The 18814-nt window shown below is 42.9% G+C and overlaps 1 protein-coding gene across 1 annotated transcript in view; it reads left to right on the top strand.

The window, feature by feature from the left end:
• The first annotated feature begins 3169 nt into the window (after positions 1-3169).
• The window catches only part of IL11 (interleukin 11), a 58831-nt gene continuing 43186 nt past the window's right edge, over positions 3170-18814 (top strand). Inside the window, exon 1 of the mRNA XM_088444507.1 lies at positions 3170-3257. Coding sequence (XP_088300633.1) covers positions 3170-3257 — 88 coding nt within the window. The remainder of the gene's footprint in view (positions 3258-18814) is intronic.

Below are 18814 nucleotides of genomic sequence, written 5' to 3'. Positions count from 1 at the left end.
GGCCCCGAGCTCCACAAAGGTCTATGGGAGGAGCAGCTCCCTCGTCGGTCTTTTTTTAATATTTCACTTCACTTAGCTTCTGCGCATGCTAATCCCCAATCGCGGCAGTGGGACGGGGAGTGGATGCCCGGGAGATTCGCTATAGAGAGGGCAGGTCAGCTGCTGGCCACCAAAGGGAACGGCACAGCGGGAACTGGCCCAGTGGCCCAATCCGCCCATGACCAGGAAGGACTCTCCAGAGTCGCTATTAGTAGCGGTGCGCCCGGCAGAGAAGGAGCTACTATTATACATTGAAGCAGGCGGCCACAGCAGATAAGAAGGGGGTGATCGTGGGTAGAGGCGGGCGGTTCTGCCCACAGAGCATGTGCACCGGCCGCACCACCCTAGTTACGGCCCTGTTTGTCACTGGACATACCAGCAGCTGGAGATTTACCTGAACCAGAAGCTACTAGCATGGATTTCAACCACAGAATTTGTTTTCTACAAGATCAAATATTGGCAAGCCACCTAAGAGGTTTGATGAAGAATTCACAAATATAACATTCAGTGAACTTCCTCAAAACCCAGAAGCCAAAGTCAAGGTCTGACTGGTGTGAGTGGAAGTCCAAGATAGGCAAAAGGACTTTGCAAGGCATAAAGGTCACAAGTGAGAAAGACATCAAGAATTGAGACAGTGACAACAGTCCCAAGTTGTGAATTAGACTGTTGCTGTGGTCCATGCTGACAGTGAGGGGAATCTTACATATATATGAGCTAAGAAGACCAGACCAAAGTCACGTGATATGTTGATGTCTCCTTATCTGCTTAACTCTGTTTCCTTGTTACTACAAGAAATCTTTAATTGAAAGTTTGTGTAACATGGGGAAGCTAGCAGCGAGGGGGTTGTTGAAAATTAAGTGCGCTTCTGCGCAGACTATGCTAGTTCCTATGCAGAAGATTCATTCCCTTTACAAGATGGCCTGCCAAAACTAGTACTACGTATGCACAGCGTCTGGTCACTGTGTATGAGTGATACAGTTGTACATGGCTGTGTACCACTTAACTCCAGTAAGACTTGTAATTAATTACCTGCTCCAAAAACTTTTCTACAGTGATCCTGCACTGCTACTCGCCTCCTGCATACACTCGCTGGCTGGTAAGCTGTATAACACTCCGTTCCATCCTACCAATGTGTATCTGAGTGAGTACTGCTGTGCCCATCACTTCTCCAATAAACCACTCCACTAGTTAAGTAACTGTGCTGTTCATAGTTGTAAGGCAGCCGTTGGCATGTACAGTTACTCCACTCCATCCTTAAGCCTGTACCCATAGGAAAACGCAGGGGGGTTTCCGTCTGCCCCCTCCCCAGCCCACACCATGGCCACAATACAAATAGTAATGTAATAAAATTTTACAAGTGCTGCATGTTATTCTCAGTATCACAAATGAAATAATTAGCACTACCTGTGGATCTTTTAACATGTATCAGCCAGTAATAAATAACCTGTGCATCAACTAGGAGATCTGGAAAACATTCACTGTTAGGGATGTGCTGCTATAGAGCCCAATATGTACATATATGTCCAGGGCAGTTCTAGGTTATTCTGCTGCTCCCAGACTCCCAGACTTGCTCCAATACTCTGGAATGATGCCCACATCTAAAATAGAAGCATTGAGCTCAGGCAGGATGGCCCTACTGCCATATATAATGGCTTACTGTGATCGCTGGTCCTGTATATGCTGGAATTATGCTACACAATACACTTTGTATGGCGCATATTAAAGCTGGTTAAGTGCTAATTCTACCCTCTTCATGGACTGGCCACACTCACTCTAAAATCAAGAATTTTGAAACCCCCCTCTAGAAATCCTGCGTTTGCCACTGTGTACCCACACCATTTTTCAACAGAAACAACATTTCTTTAACGTACAGTAAATGCAGTTACAAGCTTAGCTACGTGTTGTCTGTCGAGATAGACTTAGAGTGCAGTTGTGTGCAGGTGACACGTCCGATTTGCAATGATATTGCCTGATTTTTAAAATTTAAATATGGGACTACTTTAGCATATTAGTAGTGAAATGAAATACAAATTCAGATCAGGTATAATTGAACTTTATACGTAAAAATTGAACTGACAAAAATATCTAAATTGTTAAGTCAAAAAAGTGAATCACATCAGATTGTTGGAACCAACACGTGTGTAATGTGTTTAGAGTCATCAATTTTTTCTTGTATCGCTGTTTATCATGATCTAAACATCAATGATCCAGCTGTGCAGTGCTTCTGAAGTCAGACATAATGTATATATACCCATTATATTCACTACACGGACATTTACTTTTACCCTATTCCGTCTTCTGAAAGATATCCAGGAGTTGGTGTGGGCTTATCCCAAACAGAGGAGATCATTTTAAAGATCTGTATATAGACGGAGTATCTTTAACATTAAACAGCGGAACGAGGGATTTCCTGTTTGCTATTTAAAGTGCTATGTGTTTATAAGCCCCCGCAAACAAGTCTTCCAGATCTACAAGAACATATACTGCAAATGAATGTGTGTATATTGCTTTATTAATATATGTGTATGTATATGTATACATACAGAAGAAAAAACATAATTAAATAGGTCACTTCTTCCAAAATAAAGAAAGTAAATCTGATGTATCTATGCAACAAAATGATTAACATAACAGTCTTAATATTCTTTCTGACAAGTGTAGGGAATCCTATTTTATTTTAAAAACAACATGCAAAGTTAAATATTTCTATGCACAGATGTGCACTATCCCTGCATAAATTAGCTTGCTATCTAATTTTGGCTACGGCATTGAGAGTAAAAACGACTTGTCCAAGGTCATAAGGGACTGATGAGGGAATTTGCATCAGTGTCTTAAAGTTAATGGCACACCAGAGATTATGCAACTAAGCAGCGCCATGCGTTCCATCAGTTTTGTACCAAATATACGTCTTAGTTGAATGCAACAAAAGTGCAATGTAGAGTGCCCTGGACATTCACGCTGGCATGAGATGCAACTGTTATGTCTAACTCATACCTTAACTTGGAAAAGAGGCAAAAGACCAAAGACCAACACGAGTGAGCCGCGCCATGCACTGTTGTGCTAAATCTGCGACCTAACTTCATTGGGACAAAAGTACTGTACACTATAAGTGACTTTGGATGCAGCTACGATGCGACAGATGCTAAATAAAGATATAGGTATGAAAGTAGAAGATTCGTTACCTGTGGTCGACCAACATGGGTCTCACGCCATATCACGTACAAAGGCTAGGTGTATGAGAACACATCTGTAATTTAGAACCCTGTTTCAATACATTACTGTAGTTAGAGCAATACTGTAACTTTTTGCCAGCCACCGCTTGCACAGCCATTGAGGATGGTATACTCAAATATTTCCATTTCATATTAATGTTGGAACTGGCAAACTGATATATGCAGCCTGTGATGTTAGAACAGTACAACTTCAGTTCCTGGGGTTTATAGATAGGGAATTTTGTCCTGGCATTGTCCAAAGCTCCATACACAATGGGCTCTATTTATTAACATTATTTTTACTAAAATAAAGTGAAAAAGGGTGTTTTCACACCCTTTTCACATTATTTTAGTTTCACCTGTATTTATTACAGGGCAATTGGAGTAGAATTAGTAAAATTCTACTCCAACCCCCAGTATCACTTATTTTTAGTAAAGCAGATCGCATTTCCCATAATTGTAATGGGAAATGTGATCTGTGTGCAAGTTACTAAAAATAAATTGTAAAAAAATACCGGGGGAAGCCCTGTGATAATAACGCCACCTGGAGGTGGCGTTATCCAGGGTCTCCCCTGGTTACCGGGCTCCCACTCTGCTCTAACGGGGAGAGCAGAGGCGGGAGCCGGCACCAGTAATCAGCTATGTGGTCTAAAGAGACCACAAGCTGATTGCTGTAAAAAAAAGAAAAAAAAAATTAAACATTTTTTTTTTCACTTACCTGAATCCAGGGACCGGAGATCGGGCCTCCGGTGATGGCTCCTCTCCGGTCAGCTGGTCTCCCACAGTGCACTGGGGCCCGGTCATCAGGTGATCGGGCCCCAGTGCAGTATGGGAGATCACCTGATCGGGAAGCCCGGAGAAGACCACCGGAGGCCAGGAGGATGCAGGTAAGTGTAATGAAGGGAGGGGGGGTCGCGGGGGGGGGGGGTAGTAGCGGTGGTCGGTCGGCGCATGCGCGTGCTCTTAGTCGCGGTATTTTTTCCAAAAATACCGCGACTAGAGTGCGGATGGGATCCGCAGGGACAGAGCTTTATCGCAAGCTCTGTCCCTGCAAGGGATTTATAGTAAATCCCTGTGATATTACCTGAATTCGCAATGCGAATTCACTCGGTAATATCACACTACAATCCGCATTCAATATGCGGATTGTAGTAAATAGAGCCCTAAAGGAGAGAGCAACCAATAAGTATCTGTATCCATCTCTGGGTTGGAAGATATGCACTATATTGTTTCATTTTTTTCACACTATAAGACAACAGTGTTAAGATTGTCCAACACCTTTCTTTGTCATTTAATGGTGAGTGTTGATATTCTACCATACACCACACTACAGTATACACTATGATCTCGTTTTCTTTTCTTTCCATTTTATAACCACATTACTGTGAGGGAAATATATTATCTACACACACCAATAAGACCAAGAAAGTGCCAGGACAAAGCTCTCTATCTATAAACTTGTTGGAATATTACAATAGCTTACAGTCTAAAGCTGGCCACACACTAGAACAACTTACATCCAACCAGCCAACTTGTTGATTGGTTGGAATGAAAATCTGGTAAGGAATGGGAGTAAATGATTATCAGCAATTTACTCCTAAATGCCAGAAAACAGATGAAAATGGTCGGTCAGACAAGTTTGTTAAATGTTTGATCTAAACTATTTGTTCAAACAACAGTTTTGGTCCATTTTTCAGCGTCTGGGAGCAAGTTGCTGATTGTATTCCTTACCAGATTTTCATTCCAACCAATCTACTAGTTGGCTGGTTGGACAGATAATCTTTAGATGTGTGGCCAGCTTAAGGCTAAAATTTACTAAAGTGAGAGTTTTTAGAAGTGGAGATGTTGCCCATAGCAACCAGTCAGATTCTAGCTATTATCTTCTAGAAGGTGCAAGTTAAATCTTAAGTAGAATCTTATTATAAAGTTCGTGTCCATGTAGCGATTAAACAGGCTGATTTAATGATAACGACATCGTTATCGTTCAATCGTTTGTTAATCGCTCGCAAATCGGCCATGTACAGTGCATCCGGAAAGTATTCACAGCGCTTCACTTTTTCCACATTATGTTGTTTTACAGCCTTATTCCAAAATTGAATAAATTAATTTTTATCCTCAAAATTCTACACACAATACCCCATAATGACAACGTGTAAAAAGTTTTTTTGAGATTTTTGCAAATTTAAATAAAAAAAAACCTAAGAAATCACATGTTATCTTGGCTGTGTGCTTAGGGTTGTTGACCTGCTGAAAGATGAACTGTCGCCCCAGTCTGATGTCTAGAGCGCTCTGGAGCAGGTTTTCATCCAGGATGCCTCTGTAGATTGCTGCATTCATCTTTCCCTCTATCCTGACTAGTCTCCCAGTTCCTGCCACTGAAAAACATCCCCACAACATGATGCTGCCACGACCATGCTTCACTGAAGGGCGTGGCGATGAACGGTGCCTTGTTTCCTCCAAACATAACGCCTGGCAATGACGCCGAAGAGTTCAATCTTTGTCTCATCAGAACAAAGAATTTTGTTTTTCATGGTCTGAGAGTCCTTTACTGTAGGTGCATTTTGGAAAACGCCAGGTGGGCTGCCATGTGCTTTTTACTAAGGAGTGGCTTCCGTCTGGCCACTCTACCATACAGGTCTGATTGGTGGATTGCTGAAAAGATGGTTGTCCTTCTGGAAGGTTCTCCTCTCTCCACAGACAAATGCTGTAGCTCTGACAGAGTGATCATCGGGTTCTTGGTCACCTCCCTGACTAGGGCCCTTCTCCCATGATCGCTCAGTTTAGAGTCCTGGTGGTTGCAAACTTCTTCCATTTATGGATAATTGAGGCCACTGTGCTCATTATGACCTTCAAAGCAGCATATATTTTTCTGTATCCTTCCCCAGATTTGTGTCTTGAGACAATCCTGTCTCGGAGGTCTACAGACAATTCCTTGGACTTCATGCTTGGTTTGTGCTCTGACATGCACTGTCAAGTGTGGGACTTTATAAAGACTAGAGATGTGCACCGACCCCCGTGTTTTGGTTTTGGATCTGGATCTCCCCTGGTTTTGGATCTGGATTGGTTGTGCAAAACCTCACCTCCGTGTTTTGTTTTTTGGTTTTGGTTTTGGATCTGAATTTTTTCTTAAAAAATCATAAAAACACCACCTCACAGATCATAATATTGTTTTTTTCATCTAGTTAAGGAACAAAAGGTTGCATCCAGCTAGCTGACCCAAAACTGATTGATAAATAGAGTTGAGGACTGTGCAAAGATGATGGTTGGGGTACCCCTTGAGGATTGAAGAATTGATACTTGATAGTTGGCGCAGCCACTTTCTGAAGTAAGAAGATGTGATACTTGATAATTGGTGCAACCTCTGGCTGAAGAATTGATAGTTGGCGCAGCCACTGGCTGAAGTAGGAAGAGTTGACACTTGATAATTGGTGCAGCCACTGGCTGAAGAATTGATAGTTGGTGCAGACACTGGGTGAAGTAAGAAGAGTTGATACTTGATAATTGGTGCAGCCATTGGCTGAAGAATTGATAGTTGTGGCAGACACTGTCTGAAGTAAGAAGAGTTGATACTTGATAATTGTTGCAGCCACTGGCTGCAGTAAGAAAAGTTGATACTTGATAATTGGTGCAGCCACTGGCTGAAGTAAGAAGAGTTGATACTTGATAATTGATGCAGCCACTGGCTGAAGAATTTATAGTTGGCGCAGGCACTGGCTGACGTAAGAAGAGTTGCTACTTGATAATTGGTGCAGCCACTGGCTGAAGAATTGATAGTTGATAGTTAGTTGTTGATGCAGCCTCCGGGCTGATTAGTAGTGGAATACAGAGCTATGATTAGGAAGGAACAAGTCCAGCAACAGCCTTGAGGGCTGGAACTGTTGGCAAGTTGCGGCTGTTACAGCCTTGAGGGCTGGTGAGGAGTGAAGGCAGGTGGCCTTTAGGCCGTGAAGCAGGATGCAACCTTTGGGCCATGTAGCAGCCTTGAGGGCTGAGAACCCTTGGCTGAATGTCACTGTTGTGCGACTTGTGCCGCCGAGTTGACACAACAAGCAGTAGCTGGTTCAGACTTTTCTTTAAAAAAAAAATTGCATGCAGGAGATGCTGTCTGTGGCCAATACAATTTCTGGACATTCATAGACCATAACATTAAAAATGTCAGGCAGCAATGCCCCAAACAGCACATAATGGAAAGTAAAAATGTGTGCAAGATGAAATTGTCCTTGGGCCCTCCAACCCACCCGTATGATGTATATATGAAACAGGACGTTCACAGTTTAAAAAACCAATGACTTCAGTGACAGGGACTGCCACTTGTGGCTGAAATGATTGGTTTGTTTGGACCCTCCACAAAACAAGCTGCAAATGCGCAGTGGACATTGGTGGGAATAATCCCATACACAAACTGGCTTTACAATACATTAGATTAGATGTCATCATCGTCATCATCATCCCCATCAGTGTGTGCATTCTCCTCTTCTTTATGCAATATGAATTCGTCCCCGCTGGAATCCACCATTACAGACGCTTCTGTATTGTTTGGACGTAAGTGCTGTTAAAGGTCTTCCACGTGGAATTTGTAATTCATTTTGATGAACATTATCTTTTCCTCATTTTGGTGAAGTAATCTCCTACGACGATCACTGACAAAGTTCCCAGCTGCGCTGAAAACTCTTTCAGAATACACACTGGAGGTGGGCAACTTCAGTACAGCAAAGCCAGTTTGTGTAAGGGACTCCAAATTACCTCTTTATCCTGGCAGTAGTGAAACAGACTGTCTGACATGCCTATTTGGATGCTATCCCTAAAATAGTCACCCACCATTCTCTGAATGGTGACCGTATCAAACAAAGTCACGGAAGACATGTCACTCATTGTAGCCAGTTCTTTCAGCCCCAACCAGATGTCATGAGGTTTTGCTGACTGATCTGCATAACCACCAGCAGTGGGTCTCTTAGGAAAATTTAATTTTTTTCCTGACAGCTGTAGAAAATGAAGGAGGAGATGCTGCCGTGTCACATTCCTCTTGAGCTGACAATTTTTCACCACCAGCTCTTTGCATCTTTTCAGATTTCTGTCCATCAGAAAGAAAGACACAAGGTATGACTTATACCTAGGATCAAGTATGGGCGCCAAAATATAGTGATCTGATTTCAAGAGATTGACGACCCTTGGATCCTGTCTAAGCGAATGAAGGGCTTGATCTACAAGTCCCACATACTTAGCGGAATCACTCCGTATCAGCTCCTTCTTAACTTTTCCAACTGCTTTTGCAAAAGTCTGATTAGGGGAATGACCTGACTCAAGCTGGCAGTGTCTGAACTAACTTCACATGTGGAAAGTTCAAAGGGTTTGAGAACCTTGCACAACACGGAAATTATTCTCCACTGTGCTTGACTAAGGTGCATTTCCACTCCTCTCCCTATATCATAGGCCGCAATGTAGCCTTGGATGGCCTTTTTCTGCTCCTCTATCTGCTGAAGCATAGAGAGGTTTGAATTCCACCTAGTTACTACCTCTTGCGTCAGCTGATGGCAGAGCAAATTCAACAGTTCTTGCTGGTGCTGTAATCTTCAACACGCAGTTGCTGAATGTTGAAAATGTCCAGAAATCTTTCGGGCTACCGAGAGCATCTCCTGTACGCTCCTGTCATTTTTAAAAAATAATTTGTACCACCAAATTAATTGTGTGAGCAAAACATGGGATGTGTTCGGATTCGCCCACATGTAATGCTCGCACAATATTGCTGGCATTGTCAGAAATCACAAATCCCTAGGAGAGTCCAAGCAGGGTAAGCCATTTTGCAATGTTTTCCCTGAGTCTTTCTAAGAGGTTCTCAGCGGTATGCCTCTTAGTGAAACCGGTGATACACAGAGTAGCCTGCCTCTGAATGAGCTGGCATTTGTTAGATGCTGCTGCTGCTGTTTGCACTGTTGGAGGCAATACACCTACACAGTGGGCTGTCACAGTCTTGTAATCTTTTGTTTGCCCTGTCCCACTTGTCCACATATCTGTGGTTACATGGACAGTGGGCACAACGTCATTTCGGAGGACATTAAAAAGGTTTTTTAATGTCCTTGTACATATTGGGAATTGCTATTCTACAGAAGTGAAATCTAGAAGAGACACGGTAGCGGGGACACAAGACCTCCATTAACTGTCTAAAACCCACTGCATTAAAGGCGGATACTGGATGCACATATAATACTAGCATAGCTGTTAAGGTGCCAGTAATCCACTGTGCAACTGAGTGTTTGCTGTCATACTTGTTTGACAATGCAATGGATTGTGTGATAGTCAATTGTTTGGTTGAACTTGAACTACTAAAAATAGTCTTCTTCCTGGTCCCCTGCTGGGAAGAAGAACCACTTATAGCAACAGCAGCAGCAGGCGTAAAACTCAAGGATCCTTCTGAGGAACAACAAATAGAAGAGGAGTCAGTCCTTATGATATTGCAGGACTACTTATGATCACGAATGAGGATGTTGATGATTATGCAGGTGTTGGTGGTGGAGATTGCAGGTGCTTGGATCCAGATAGAAGGGAGCAGCTAGGTGACACTGGACTGATTGTTGTTTGTTTTTTTGTCCCCAAAGTTTCAATACCCTTTCCAATTTGATGAATGCACTGCAAGTGATGTAACAGGGAGGAGGTTCCAAGATGGTCCTTACCTCTACTCACTGTTACATGGCAACGGTTACAAATGGTTTGGCAAAAGTTGTCCGGATTTGAGTGGAAATGATTCCACACATGAGATGTGGATTTTTTTATCCTTTCCCCTGGCATGCCAACAATGGGATTTTTTACACCATGGGCAACAACTGTTGCCTGATTTACAGTTTTTACACAAACATACTCGCCTTCAACATCCTCATCATCATCAACATCCTCATTTATCCTTGTTGTTATTTGCCAGCTTCATAAATATCCTTCTCATCCTCCTCATGCAGTTCCACAGAAGCATCCTCGATTTCTACGTCAACATGTTGACTTGTGCTGCTCATCTCCACATTTGCAGAGGGCACACAAATGGTGGAAAGAGGATCCTCTTCAAGTACAGTATTAGAAAGGTCAGGCTCACACATGGCAACCGCAGACACACTTGGACCCTCCTCGGGGATTTGTGATTTTTCAGAGCACACAGTTGGTTCCGATGTCTTACTCATCTTAAGAATTTTTTTTTTTTTTGCACCTCTCCTACAAGCAGAGGGGTTTAAATCATCACTAGAACTACCAGTCATAAATAATAAAGGCCAAGGCCTTAAACTTTCCTTGCCACTTCGTTTAGTGAAAGACATATTGCCAATTTTTTGTTTCTCTAAAGCTTTAGATTTTTTTTCCTTTAACAGGGTAAAAGTTGATTTTTTTTAGCCTGACTTTTTGGCCTGACTTAAGCTCTGGTAAATCGGCCTTCATAGATGACATTGACGGCCTTGCATCTTCATCATGACTGCTGCCGGCAGCTTCAAGACTGGTATGTGGATCCTGCTCCTCCATATTCACTGCGGTCTTACAGCAGTGTCACCAAGCAATTATAGCGTGGCTAATGCATACAACCAACCACACACACAAAAAAATTGTTTTTATTTTCTCATTGGTGGTGGGGCTAACATGCACACACAAAATATTGTTTTTATTTTTTCACTGGTGGAGTGGCTAACACGCACACACAAAAAAAATGTTTTTATTTTCACACTGGTGGTGTGGCTAACACGCACACACAAAAAATTGTTTTTATTTTCACACTGGTGGGGTGGCTAATACGCAATTATGCACACACAAAAAAATTGTTTTTATTTTCTCACTGGTGGTGTGGCTAACACGCACACACACAAAAAAAAAAATATTTTCACAATGGTGGTGTGGCAGGCTAACACGCACACATTAAAAAAATGTTTTTATTTTCACACTGGTGGTGTACACACAAAAAATAGTTTTTATTTTTTCACTGGTGGTGTGGCAGGCTCACACGCACACACTAAAAATTGTATTTATTTTCACACTGGTGGTGTGGCTAAAACGCAATTACGCAGACACAAAAAATAGTTTTTATTTTTTTTACACTGGGGGTGAAGAAGAGCACCCCTGATAGACAGAGGACCCCCTGGACAACACAGCAGAACAGCCAGCCAGCCCATATGGACAGGACAATTGTCAGCCAGCCCCTATGGACAACAGCCAGCCCCTATGGATAACAGCCAGCTAGCCCCTATGGACAGGACAACCTCAAAACAGCCAGCCCCAATGGACAACTGCCAGCCATCCCCATGGACAACAGCCAGCCAGCCCCTATGGACTACAGCCAGCCAGCCAGCCCCTATGGACAGGGCAACAGCCAGCAATAGCCAGCCCCTATGGATAACAGTCAGCCAGCCCCTATGGACAGGTCAACTTCAATTATGCAGCACAGCTCCCAGCGCAACCTAGTAGTAGTCACAGCAAGTCACAATGCACAACAGAAGCCACATAGCAGTGCAGCATAGCTCCCAGCTCTCTACCTTTTCACTCTCCACAGTCGGAATGAAAAATGGCGGTGATCACGGGAGCTTTTATAGAATCCAAAACCTGTGAGAATCCGACAGCGGGATGATGACGTTTTGCCTCGTTTTCAGATCCGAGTCAGGCGGGAAAACCCTAGCCGACTTGGATCTGACTCGGATCCCCTAAGTTCGAGTGGGTTCGGATCTCTCAGATCCAGACCCGCTCATCTCTAATATAGACAGGAGTATGCCTTTCAAAATCATGTCCAAACAACTGAATTTACAACAGGTAGACTCCAATTAAGCTGTAGGAACATCTCAAGGATGATCAGTGGAAGCAGGATGCACCTGAGCTCAATTTTGAACTTCATAGCAAAGACTGTGAATACTTATGTACATGTGATTTCTTAGGTTTTTTTTAAATTAAATTTGCAAAAATCTCAAAAAAACTTTTTAAACGTTGTCATTATGGGGTATTGTGTGTAGAATTTTGAGTACAAAAATGAATTTATTCCATTTTGGAATAAGGCTGTAACATGGCAAAATGTGGAAAAAGTGAAGCGTTGTGAATACTTTCTGGATGCACTGTAAATGTCGAAAATTACCAGCGATGTGCGCGCCCACTGGTCGTTTTTTAACATCTATCATCACTCGAACATGCTAGTCAACCTGATGACGCCGTGGATGATTGATGAGCATACTCTGAACGACTGAAAGTTCAGTGTAGGCACATCACAGACTGTGAAACAACTGCATGATTACAATGTCGTAATTGTGCACTTGTTTCTATGTCTATTAGTGGATAGTTATGAACCTTAAGTGTTAGGAGCTGCAGCACCCACCGCAGTGGCTCACGCTGCCCGCTTTGTCCCATCCATTGCTAGGCAGCCAGGATGCTGGGAGCCACCACACTGCCTCATCCTCACAGACTGCTGACCTCGACTGTTGCCTAGCAGCTAGGACACTTTCTCTTGTGCCACTTCTGCCTCTCTCTGCCAGACAGCTGCAGAGTGTCTGCATGATTTGGAGGCTTGTCCCTTGGATCTTCCTGATTGGCCCTTGCTTGGGTAAAAGCAGTGAGGGCTTTGTCTCCCTGACAGTTATAGCGTCCTTGCCATGCATCGAAGCTGACCTGCTTCCAGCCTGTATTGTGTTTGCCAGCAATATCCAGCTTATCTTCATGTACAGGGGGTGTGGCCTAATTGTGGAAGGCGTGGCCACACCACCTTAGAGTAAAGGGGGAGAGGGGTGCTGTGAGCCCCTCAACCCGGTGCATAGCCAGTTGGGGGCGCAATCAGTGTGATTGCTCTCTCCACAGGCATTGGAGACTGCTGTGGCTTTGCTCAGCAGCCGCGAGCAGTCTCCCAGTGCAGCCCAGCACACAGCGGCGTGTGCTGAGCTGCTTTGGTGTAAGAGGGAGGGGGGGGCGGCGCCGGTCCCTGGTAATTAGTACCCACTCCCGCCCCTCTCGGCGCCCCTGCGTGTTCCTCCACTTTTCCTCTGGAACTTCAGCCTATGTTGGTCGGACAAAGTGTTCAGCTATCTCAGGGGTCTATTTACTAAGCAGCGTTAGGAGACAGAATGAAAAGTGATAAGAAAGTGATAAGGTGCCAGCCAATCAGCTCCCAGCTGTCATCTCACAGGCTGTGTTTGAAAAATGACAGTTGGGAGCTGATTGGCTGGCACCTTATCACTTTCTTATCACTTTCACTCTGTCTCCTAACACTGCTTAGCAAATAGACCCTTCAGTATCTGCCAGCATTACTGCAATTTTCACTGCTGCTATCAGTATTCCTGCATTGCACCGATTTACCCTTACTCAATCTATTCACTGATCATGGTATCTGCTCCTACTGCATAATTACCAGTAGTTGCCACCTTACTCAGGTACCCTGCAGCCTGATACCTACTCCAGACTAAATGTGGGTACACACTAGGACAACGGATCGCCCATCCTATCTGATGATTGGTAAATGCATACATACTTTCCAATCGTCGGGCTAATGTGTCGTGTGTGACGTCACAAGTGGATGGGCATTTACATGTGCCCGGTTACCGGGGGAATGTGCAGGTCACTGGAGAAATGGAGCGGCAGCCATTTTCCCGGCAATTTACATACAGCGCATGCTCAACACGCTGGGAAAACGGTTGCCGTGGGACTCCAGAAAGGAAAGTAATGTATAAATGGGTACAGTTTGTGCGGTGTGGCCCCCCTGGACCCAGTATAGTTCCCAGGCTTTGGCTGCTAAGGGTCCCCAGGGAACTACTGTTATACAGGTTGAGTCTCCCATATCCAAAATGCTTGGGACCAGGGTTATTTTGGCAGGCCCGGCTCCTGACACGTTCTGTCAGTGCAGCCGCACAGGGGCGCCGGGTCCGGCTGAAGAAAATCCACGCCCTCCACCCACCTGCTGCAGGTATAATTTTATGGTCAGGGGGATGACGCAGGGAAGGAGCAGGCGGAGGAGAAGCACGGGATGCTGCTGGGTGCAGAGACACCTAGCGCCAGCCCTGTATTTTGGATATCGGAATATTCCAGATTTTGGAATATCTTGGGAATGGGACCTAAATCTAAACACAGAATGCTTTTATGTTTTATATAAATCTTATACACACAGCCTGAAGGTAATTTTATACTATATTTTTAATAACAAAAAATACACACAGCATGAAGGTTATTTTATACAATATTTTAAAAAATGTTGTGCCTTAAACAAAGTTTGTGTACATTGAACCATCAGAAAGCAAAGGTTTCACTATCTCAGTCATGCTAAAAATATTCCGTATTTAGGAATATTTGCATATGGGAGACTCAACCTGTATTAGAAGAACTGACATGTTTAGCAATCTGAGCTTACTTTTCTGCTTCCAAAACTAACCTGGAAGGAGTAAAAAAAACTATAGTTTTATTCCTTCACAAGGACTTGACGAGATCTGAAATAATTCAGGGATCAGTTCCATGCTCATAAAGGAAATTGGACAAAACAACTATTTTATTGTTACTTAAGGACAGAAAAAAAGTTTTTTTGGTGCCATAATTAAGCTGATATTTTTTAATTTATAATAAGTATAAGAGAAAAAATATAATAATATTATGGATTTTTTTCCCAACATTTTTGCCTTTATACTTTCACAAAATGAAATCAACCCATGAAATATGCCACACATTTTATTCAGTGACTTCTCACATTTCTTTAGGGATGCCAAATACAGTATATGCTTTTGAATGATTCCTCCCAAAACTAGAAATACCCAAACCTGAAGAAGGCTCGGAGACATATCCACGACACATTAGAGGTGTGCTCATCTCAGGGGGGCTTGTCTGGGGGGTGCTGTGCTGGTAGAATTAATATGTAAAGATGGATATCTTGGTTATAAAAACTCTGATGTCAAAATGCACTGTAATAGACTCCATATTTGTGGCCAAAATCAATGAATGTAATAGCTGTTGATTTGTAGGGTGACAGTCCAAGCTGCAAAGCAGGGATGGAGACTGGGTGGAGTTACAAGATGCTGCAGGGACTTATGGGATAATTTCCCTCTGTCCCTGAAGTTTTCGGGGAATTTAATGTATTGTCTTCATATAACCCCATTCTGAGATGGCGTTATATAAAGTAATGATTTTTCGAGTAATTTAATGCTTTTTGCCTTGCTGAATAGCAAACAGCATTAAAGCACTGTAGAGATCAATGGCCGATCCTTACAGTGCGGTACTCTGCCAGATGGGAATTAGTGGAGAAGTAGGACAGCTTGCATTTCATATGCATGAAGTTAAGTAAACACCTGAGCCTGTGGGTGTCGGCCTCTGGACAAGCAGGGGCTAGTTGTTTAGTGAGGTAGTGTTGTTGGATGGGGTTAGGTTTGGTTACCCTATATGATTGGCAGGGTGTGGGTTTTTCAGTGCTATTTCAGAGTTGCTGCTTGGAAGCCATTTCATAGAAATTTCTGTGGTTGGCTGTTTCCCGCCCTCCCTCCCTTATTCATTGAGTTGTTTGGTGTCGGCATTCTTGTGGCGGGAAAGAACGGTAGCAGACGCCATCTGTCTTTGGAGCTTAAGGTGCTCTCCCTTCTAATACATGGCTTAGGCTAATTCTACCCTACTGGGTTCAGTGGCTACCACCTATCCAGGTGGGTCTCACGTCGGGTCTTTGGGGTGGGAGGTGGATACCTTGGGTGTGGTAATGGCTGGCTGCTCACCTCCCATTTAGAAGATCTGATGCAGTTGGTGTTCTTACATTGTGGGGCCGTTCTTTCTGCGCCACCATACTTTGTCTGTTGTTCTTTCTTCTTCTATTAGTTAGTTACATTATATATAAAATAGTTTAATTAGTTTAAAAATAAATAAAGCTGGCCTTCCTTTCCCCCATATATAAGTCTCTGTGTTGTTATTTCATTATGATTATGGTTGATGGTTTACCCTGCACTGTTAGGAGGGAACACTCATCAGGCTATGGGGAGTATCGATAATTGCGTTGTCTTCTCCATTATCCCATTGCTGAATAGTAAATTTACATAAAAAATGCGGAAATTATGATTTATGTAAAAAAATCATTGCTGAATAAACCCCTATGAACTTGATTCAGCACTATGGCTAATCCAAACGACACAGTAGTTTAGGAAAAAGAATGGAAAAAAATGTAATCAATATAATTTGGGGGAGATGCACTTAGCCTTGGAGAATGATAAAGTACCAACAAATCAGCTTTTGTCAGTTTACAGTCTGTGTTTAAAAAATGACAGTTAGCAGTTGATTGGTTGGTACTTTATCACTCTCCACTTTACCTCTCTCCATGGCTTAGTGCATTTCTTACTCCAAAGTAATAGTATGCTGGACTTTCATGTGACGAACACTTTTGCATAGTGCACCTCTTAAAATCTTTCCAATTTCCTGCCAACCCTTGAGCCTGTTTGTGGTTGGAGAGGTGAGGCGGGGGAGGGATGGGCAGTCTAACGTTGGCTGATTACACTACAGTCTGAAAACAGAGCAGATCCGCGTTAGAGCCTGTCAGAGCTGTACCAGTTGCAGGTGCTGACAGCTGCTAAAAACAGAGCCGGTCCTAGACATAGGCAAACTAGGCAAATGCCTAGGGGCATGCATTCAAAGCCTAGGGCCGGCTCAGGTCGACAAAGGGCAGCGGCAGGACCAGGACCGGCAGACGGCGCTGACGGCTCTGCACTGGCTGCCTTATTGCGATCAGTGCTCTCAGCTCAGCTCTTATTGGGCACCAGCTAATACTGCCGGCAGCAGACGGAGGAAAAGAGACAGTGGGGGCAGCAGGCAGTAACAAAAATGGCCGCTGGAGGAGGGCTGCTCCTCCTCCCATGGGCCTTTGCGGAGGCCAGCAGGCTGAGCCTGTCTGCAAGGAGACGCACAGTGCTGAACTGAGCATAGAGTGAGAAGCGCAAGCATGGTGGATTCAATATCTGCAATGTCTGCCTCCGTTCCTCCACTTGTGGAAGTAGATGTCATCATTATAGGCATGTATAGCCCCTATTTGATGTTAGATGGATCTCTCTGTATGCTCCCCTCTGCATAACCCACAATTCAATCTACATGCCCACAACTTGTCCACCGATCACTTACCCTATGTGCGAATGTCATGTTGCCACCCAGTTATGCCCATTTAGCCACAAGTGAGATGCAAAACTGAGACACAGTTGCTAAAAGTCGCAAGATCTATTGACAAAATCTTGCGCGCAACTATGAATCAGCTCCTTAGTTCAGACTGGTTATAGGGAGCTTGATTACCTCCTACCAGTATACTGTATGTGCTTACAACTGTATCTGCACTACATTAAAGGTTGCTTTACCAACTACCACCTAAATTCTGCTCAACCTGCTGGTTCTCCTTGCCCCAGGGGAAAGTGACTGCACAGAGCAGTTGTATAATTTATTTATTTTTATTTTATTTATTACCAGTTATTTATAAAGCGCACACATATTCCGCAGCGCTTGTCACTTATTGTTTTTGTACTTGTATTTATCCTATGGACAGATAAACATTAGTTTGGAAATTCCCAAGCTGTAATATTACTGTACTTTCAGTTAAAAAAAAGGTGTTGTGTAAAATAAATACTACACATAACCCTGCTTCCTAATAAGCCTTATGTAACATACAGTAAATGCTGTGAGCATCCTGCTTTATTTCAGGGATGTGTCGCACGTGAGAGTGAAAGTTCCTCATGCTCCTGTTACATTTACGATCCTGGCTCTCTTCTGGCTCTTAGTCATAATGTTCTGAAACTAGAGACTGCTGACATCACACCTATGATGTGGAGCATCGATGGTGGTGAGGATCAGTAGGTTTGTGATGACTGTAATTGTACTAGGATTTCCTGGTGCTGACATTGCAAAAGAATACAAGTGTCATACATTGATGAATAAGTATTTCTTAGTACATTTTGCCATGTTTCCCTCTTAAAGAAAATTGTATCTTTAATTACACAAAAATGACTGTGCATATTTGGCATACAAGTAATATTACACCAGTTTTGTTAGTATGTAGCAACTTTGTATATCTAAGGGTACTTACTTTATCTTATTTACTAACATTTAATTATACTTCTGTACATCTATAGATAACAGTATAAGCCTGGGATTCTTTACTTAACCTATTAATACTGTTTATCTTATATTTATTATATTTTATATCATTCAAATTTTACAGCCATTAGGATGTTGTACATGTATAGCCATAGCACTCAAAAGTGGCAGAAGTAATTGATTAGATGAACTGGATATTGGGCTCCTGGGATGTGCCCTGACCTGCTGCAAAGAAACTTTCCATATAAGGATAAAGGAAGCAGTATGAAATCCTAGTTATGGAGAACCAAAAGTCTGTGAGACATCCAATCAAATACAATACAACTATGTAATGAGCTATATTCACTGCCATCTTAACAGTATAAAATGACCAGTAATGTATAGAAGAACATATTAAAGAGGAGACATTAAGCTGACATATGCACAAAGCAAACATATCTAAAAACAACAAATAATGAGAATCCAATATTAGCAAATTCAAGCACATGGCACTGTATATCTTAGAAGTACTGTAGGTGTTTTTTTCTTTGCTTGCCAGGTGT

Source organism: Taudactylus pleione, unplaced genomic scaffold (genome assembly GCF_031769625.1).
Source record: "Taudactylus pleione unplaced genomic scaffold, aTauple2 ptg000366l, whole genome shotgun sequence".
NCBI classification, from domain to species: Eukaryota; Metazoa; Chordata; class Amphibia; order Anura; family Myobatrachidae; genus Taudactylus; species Taudactylus pleione.
The sequence above is the reverse complement of the archived record's forward strand: the minus strand, read 5'-3'. Positions and strand labels throughout refer to the sequence as shown.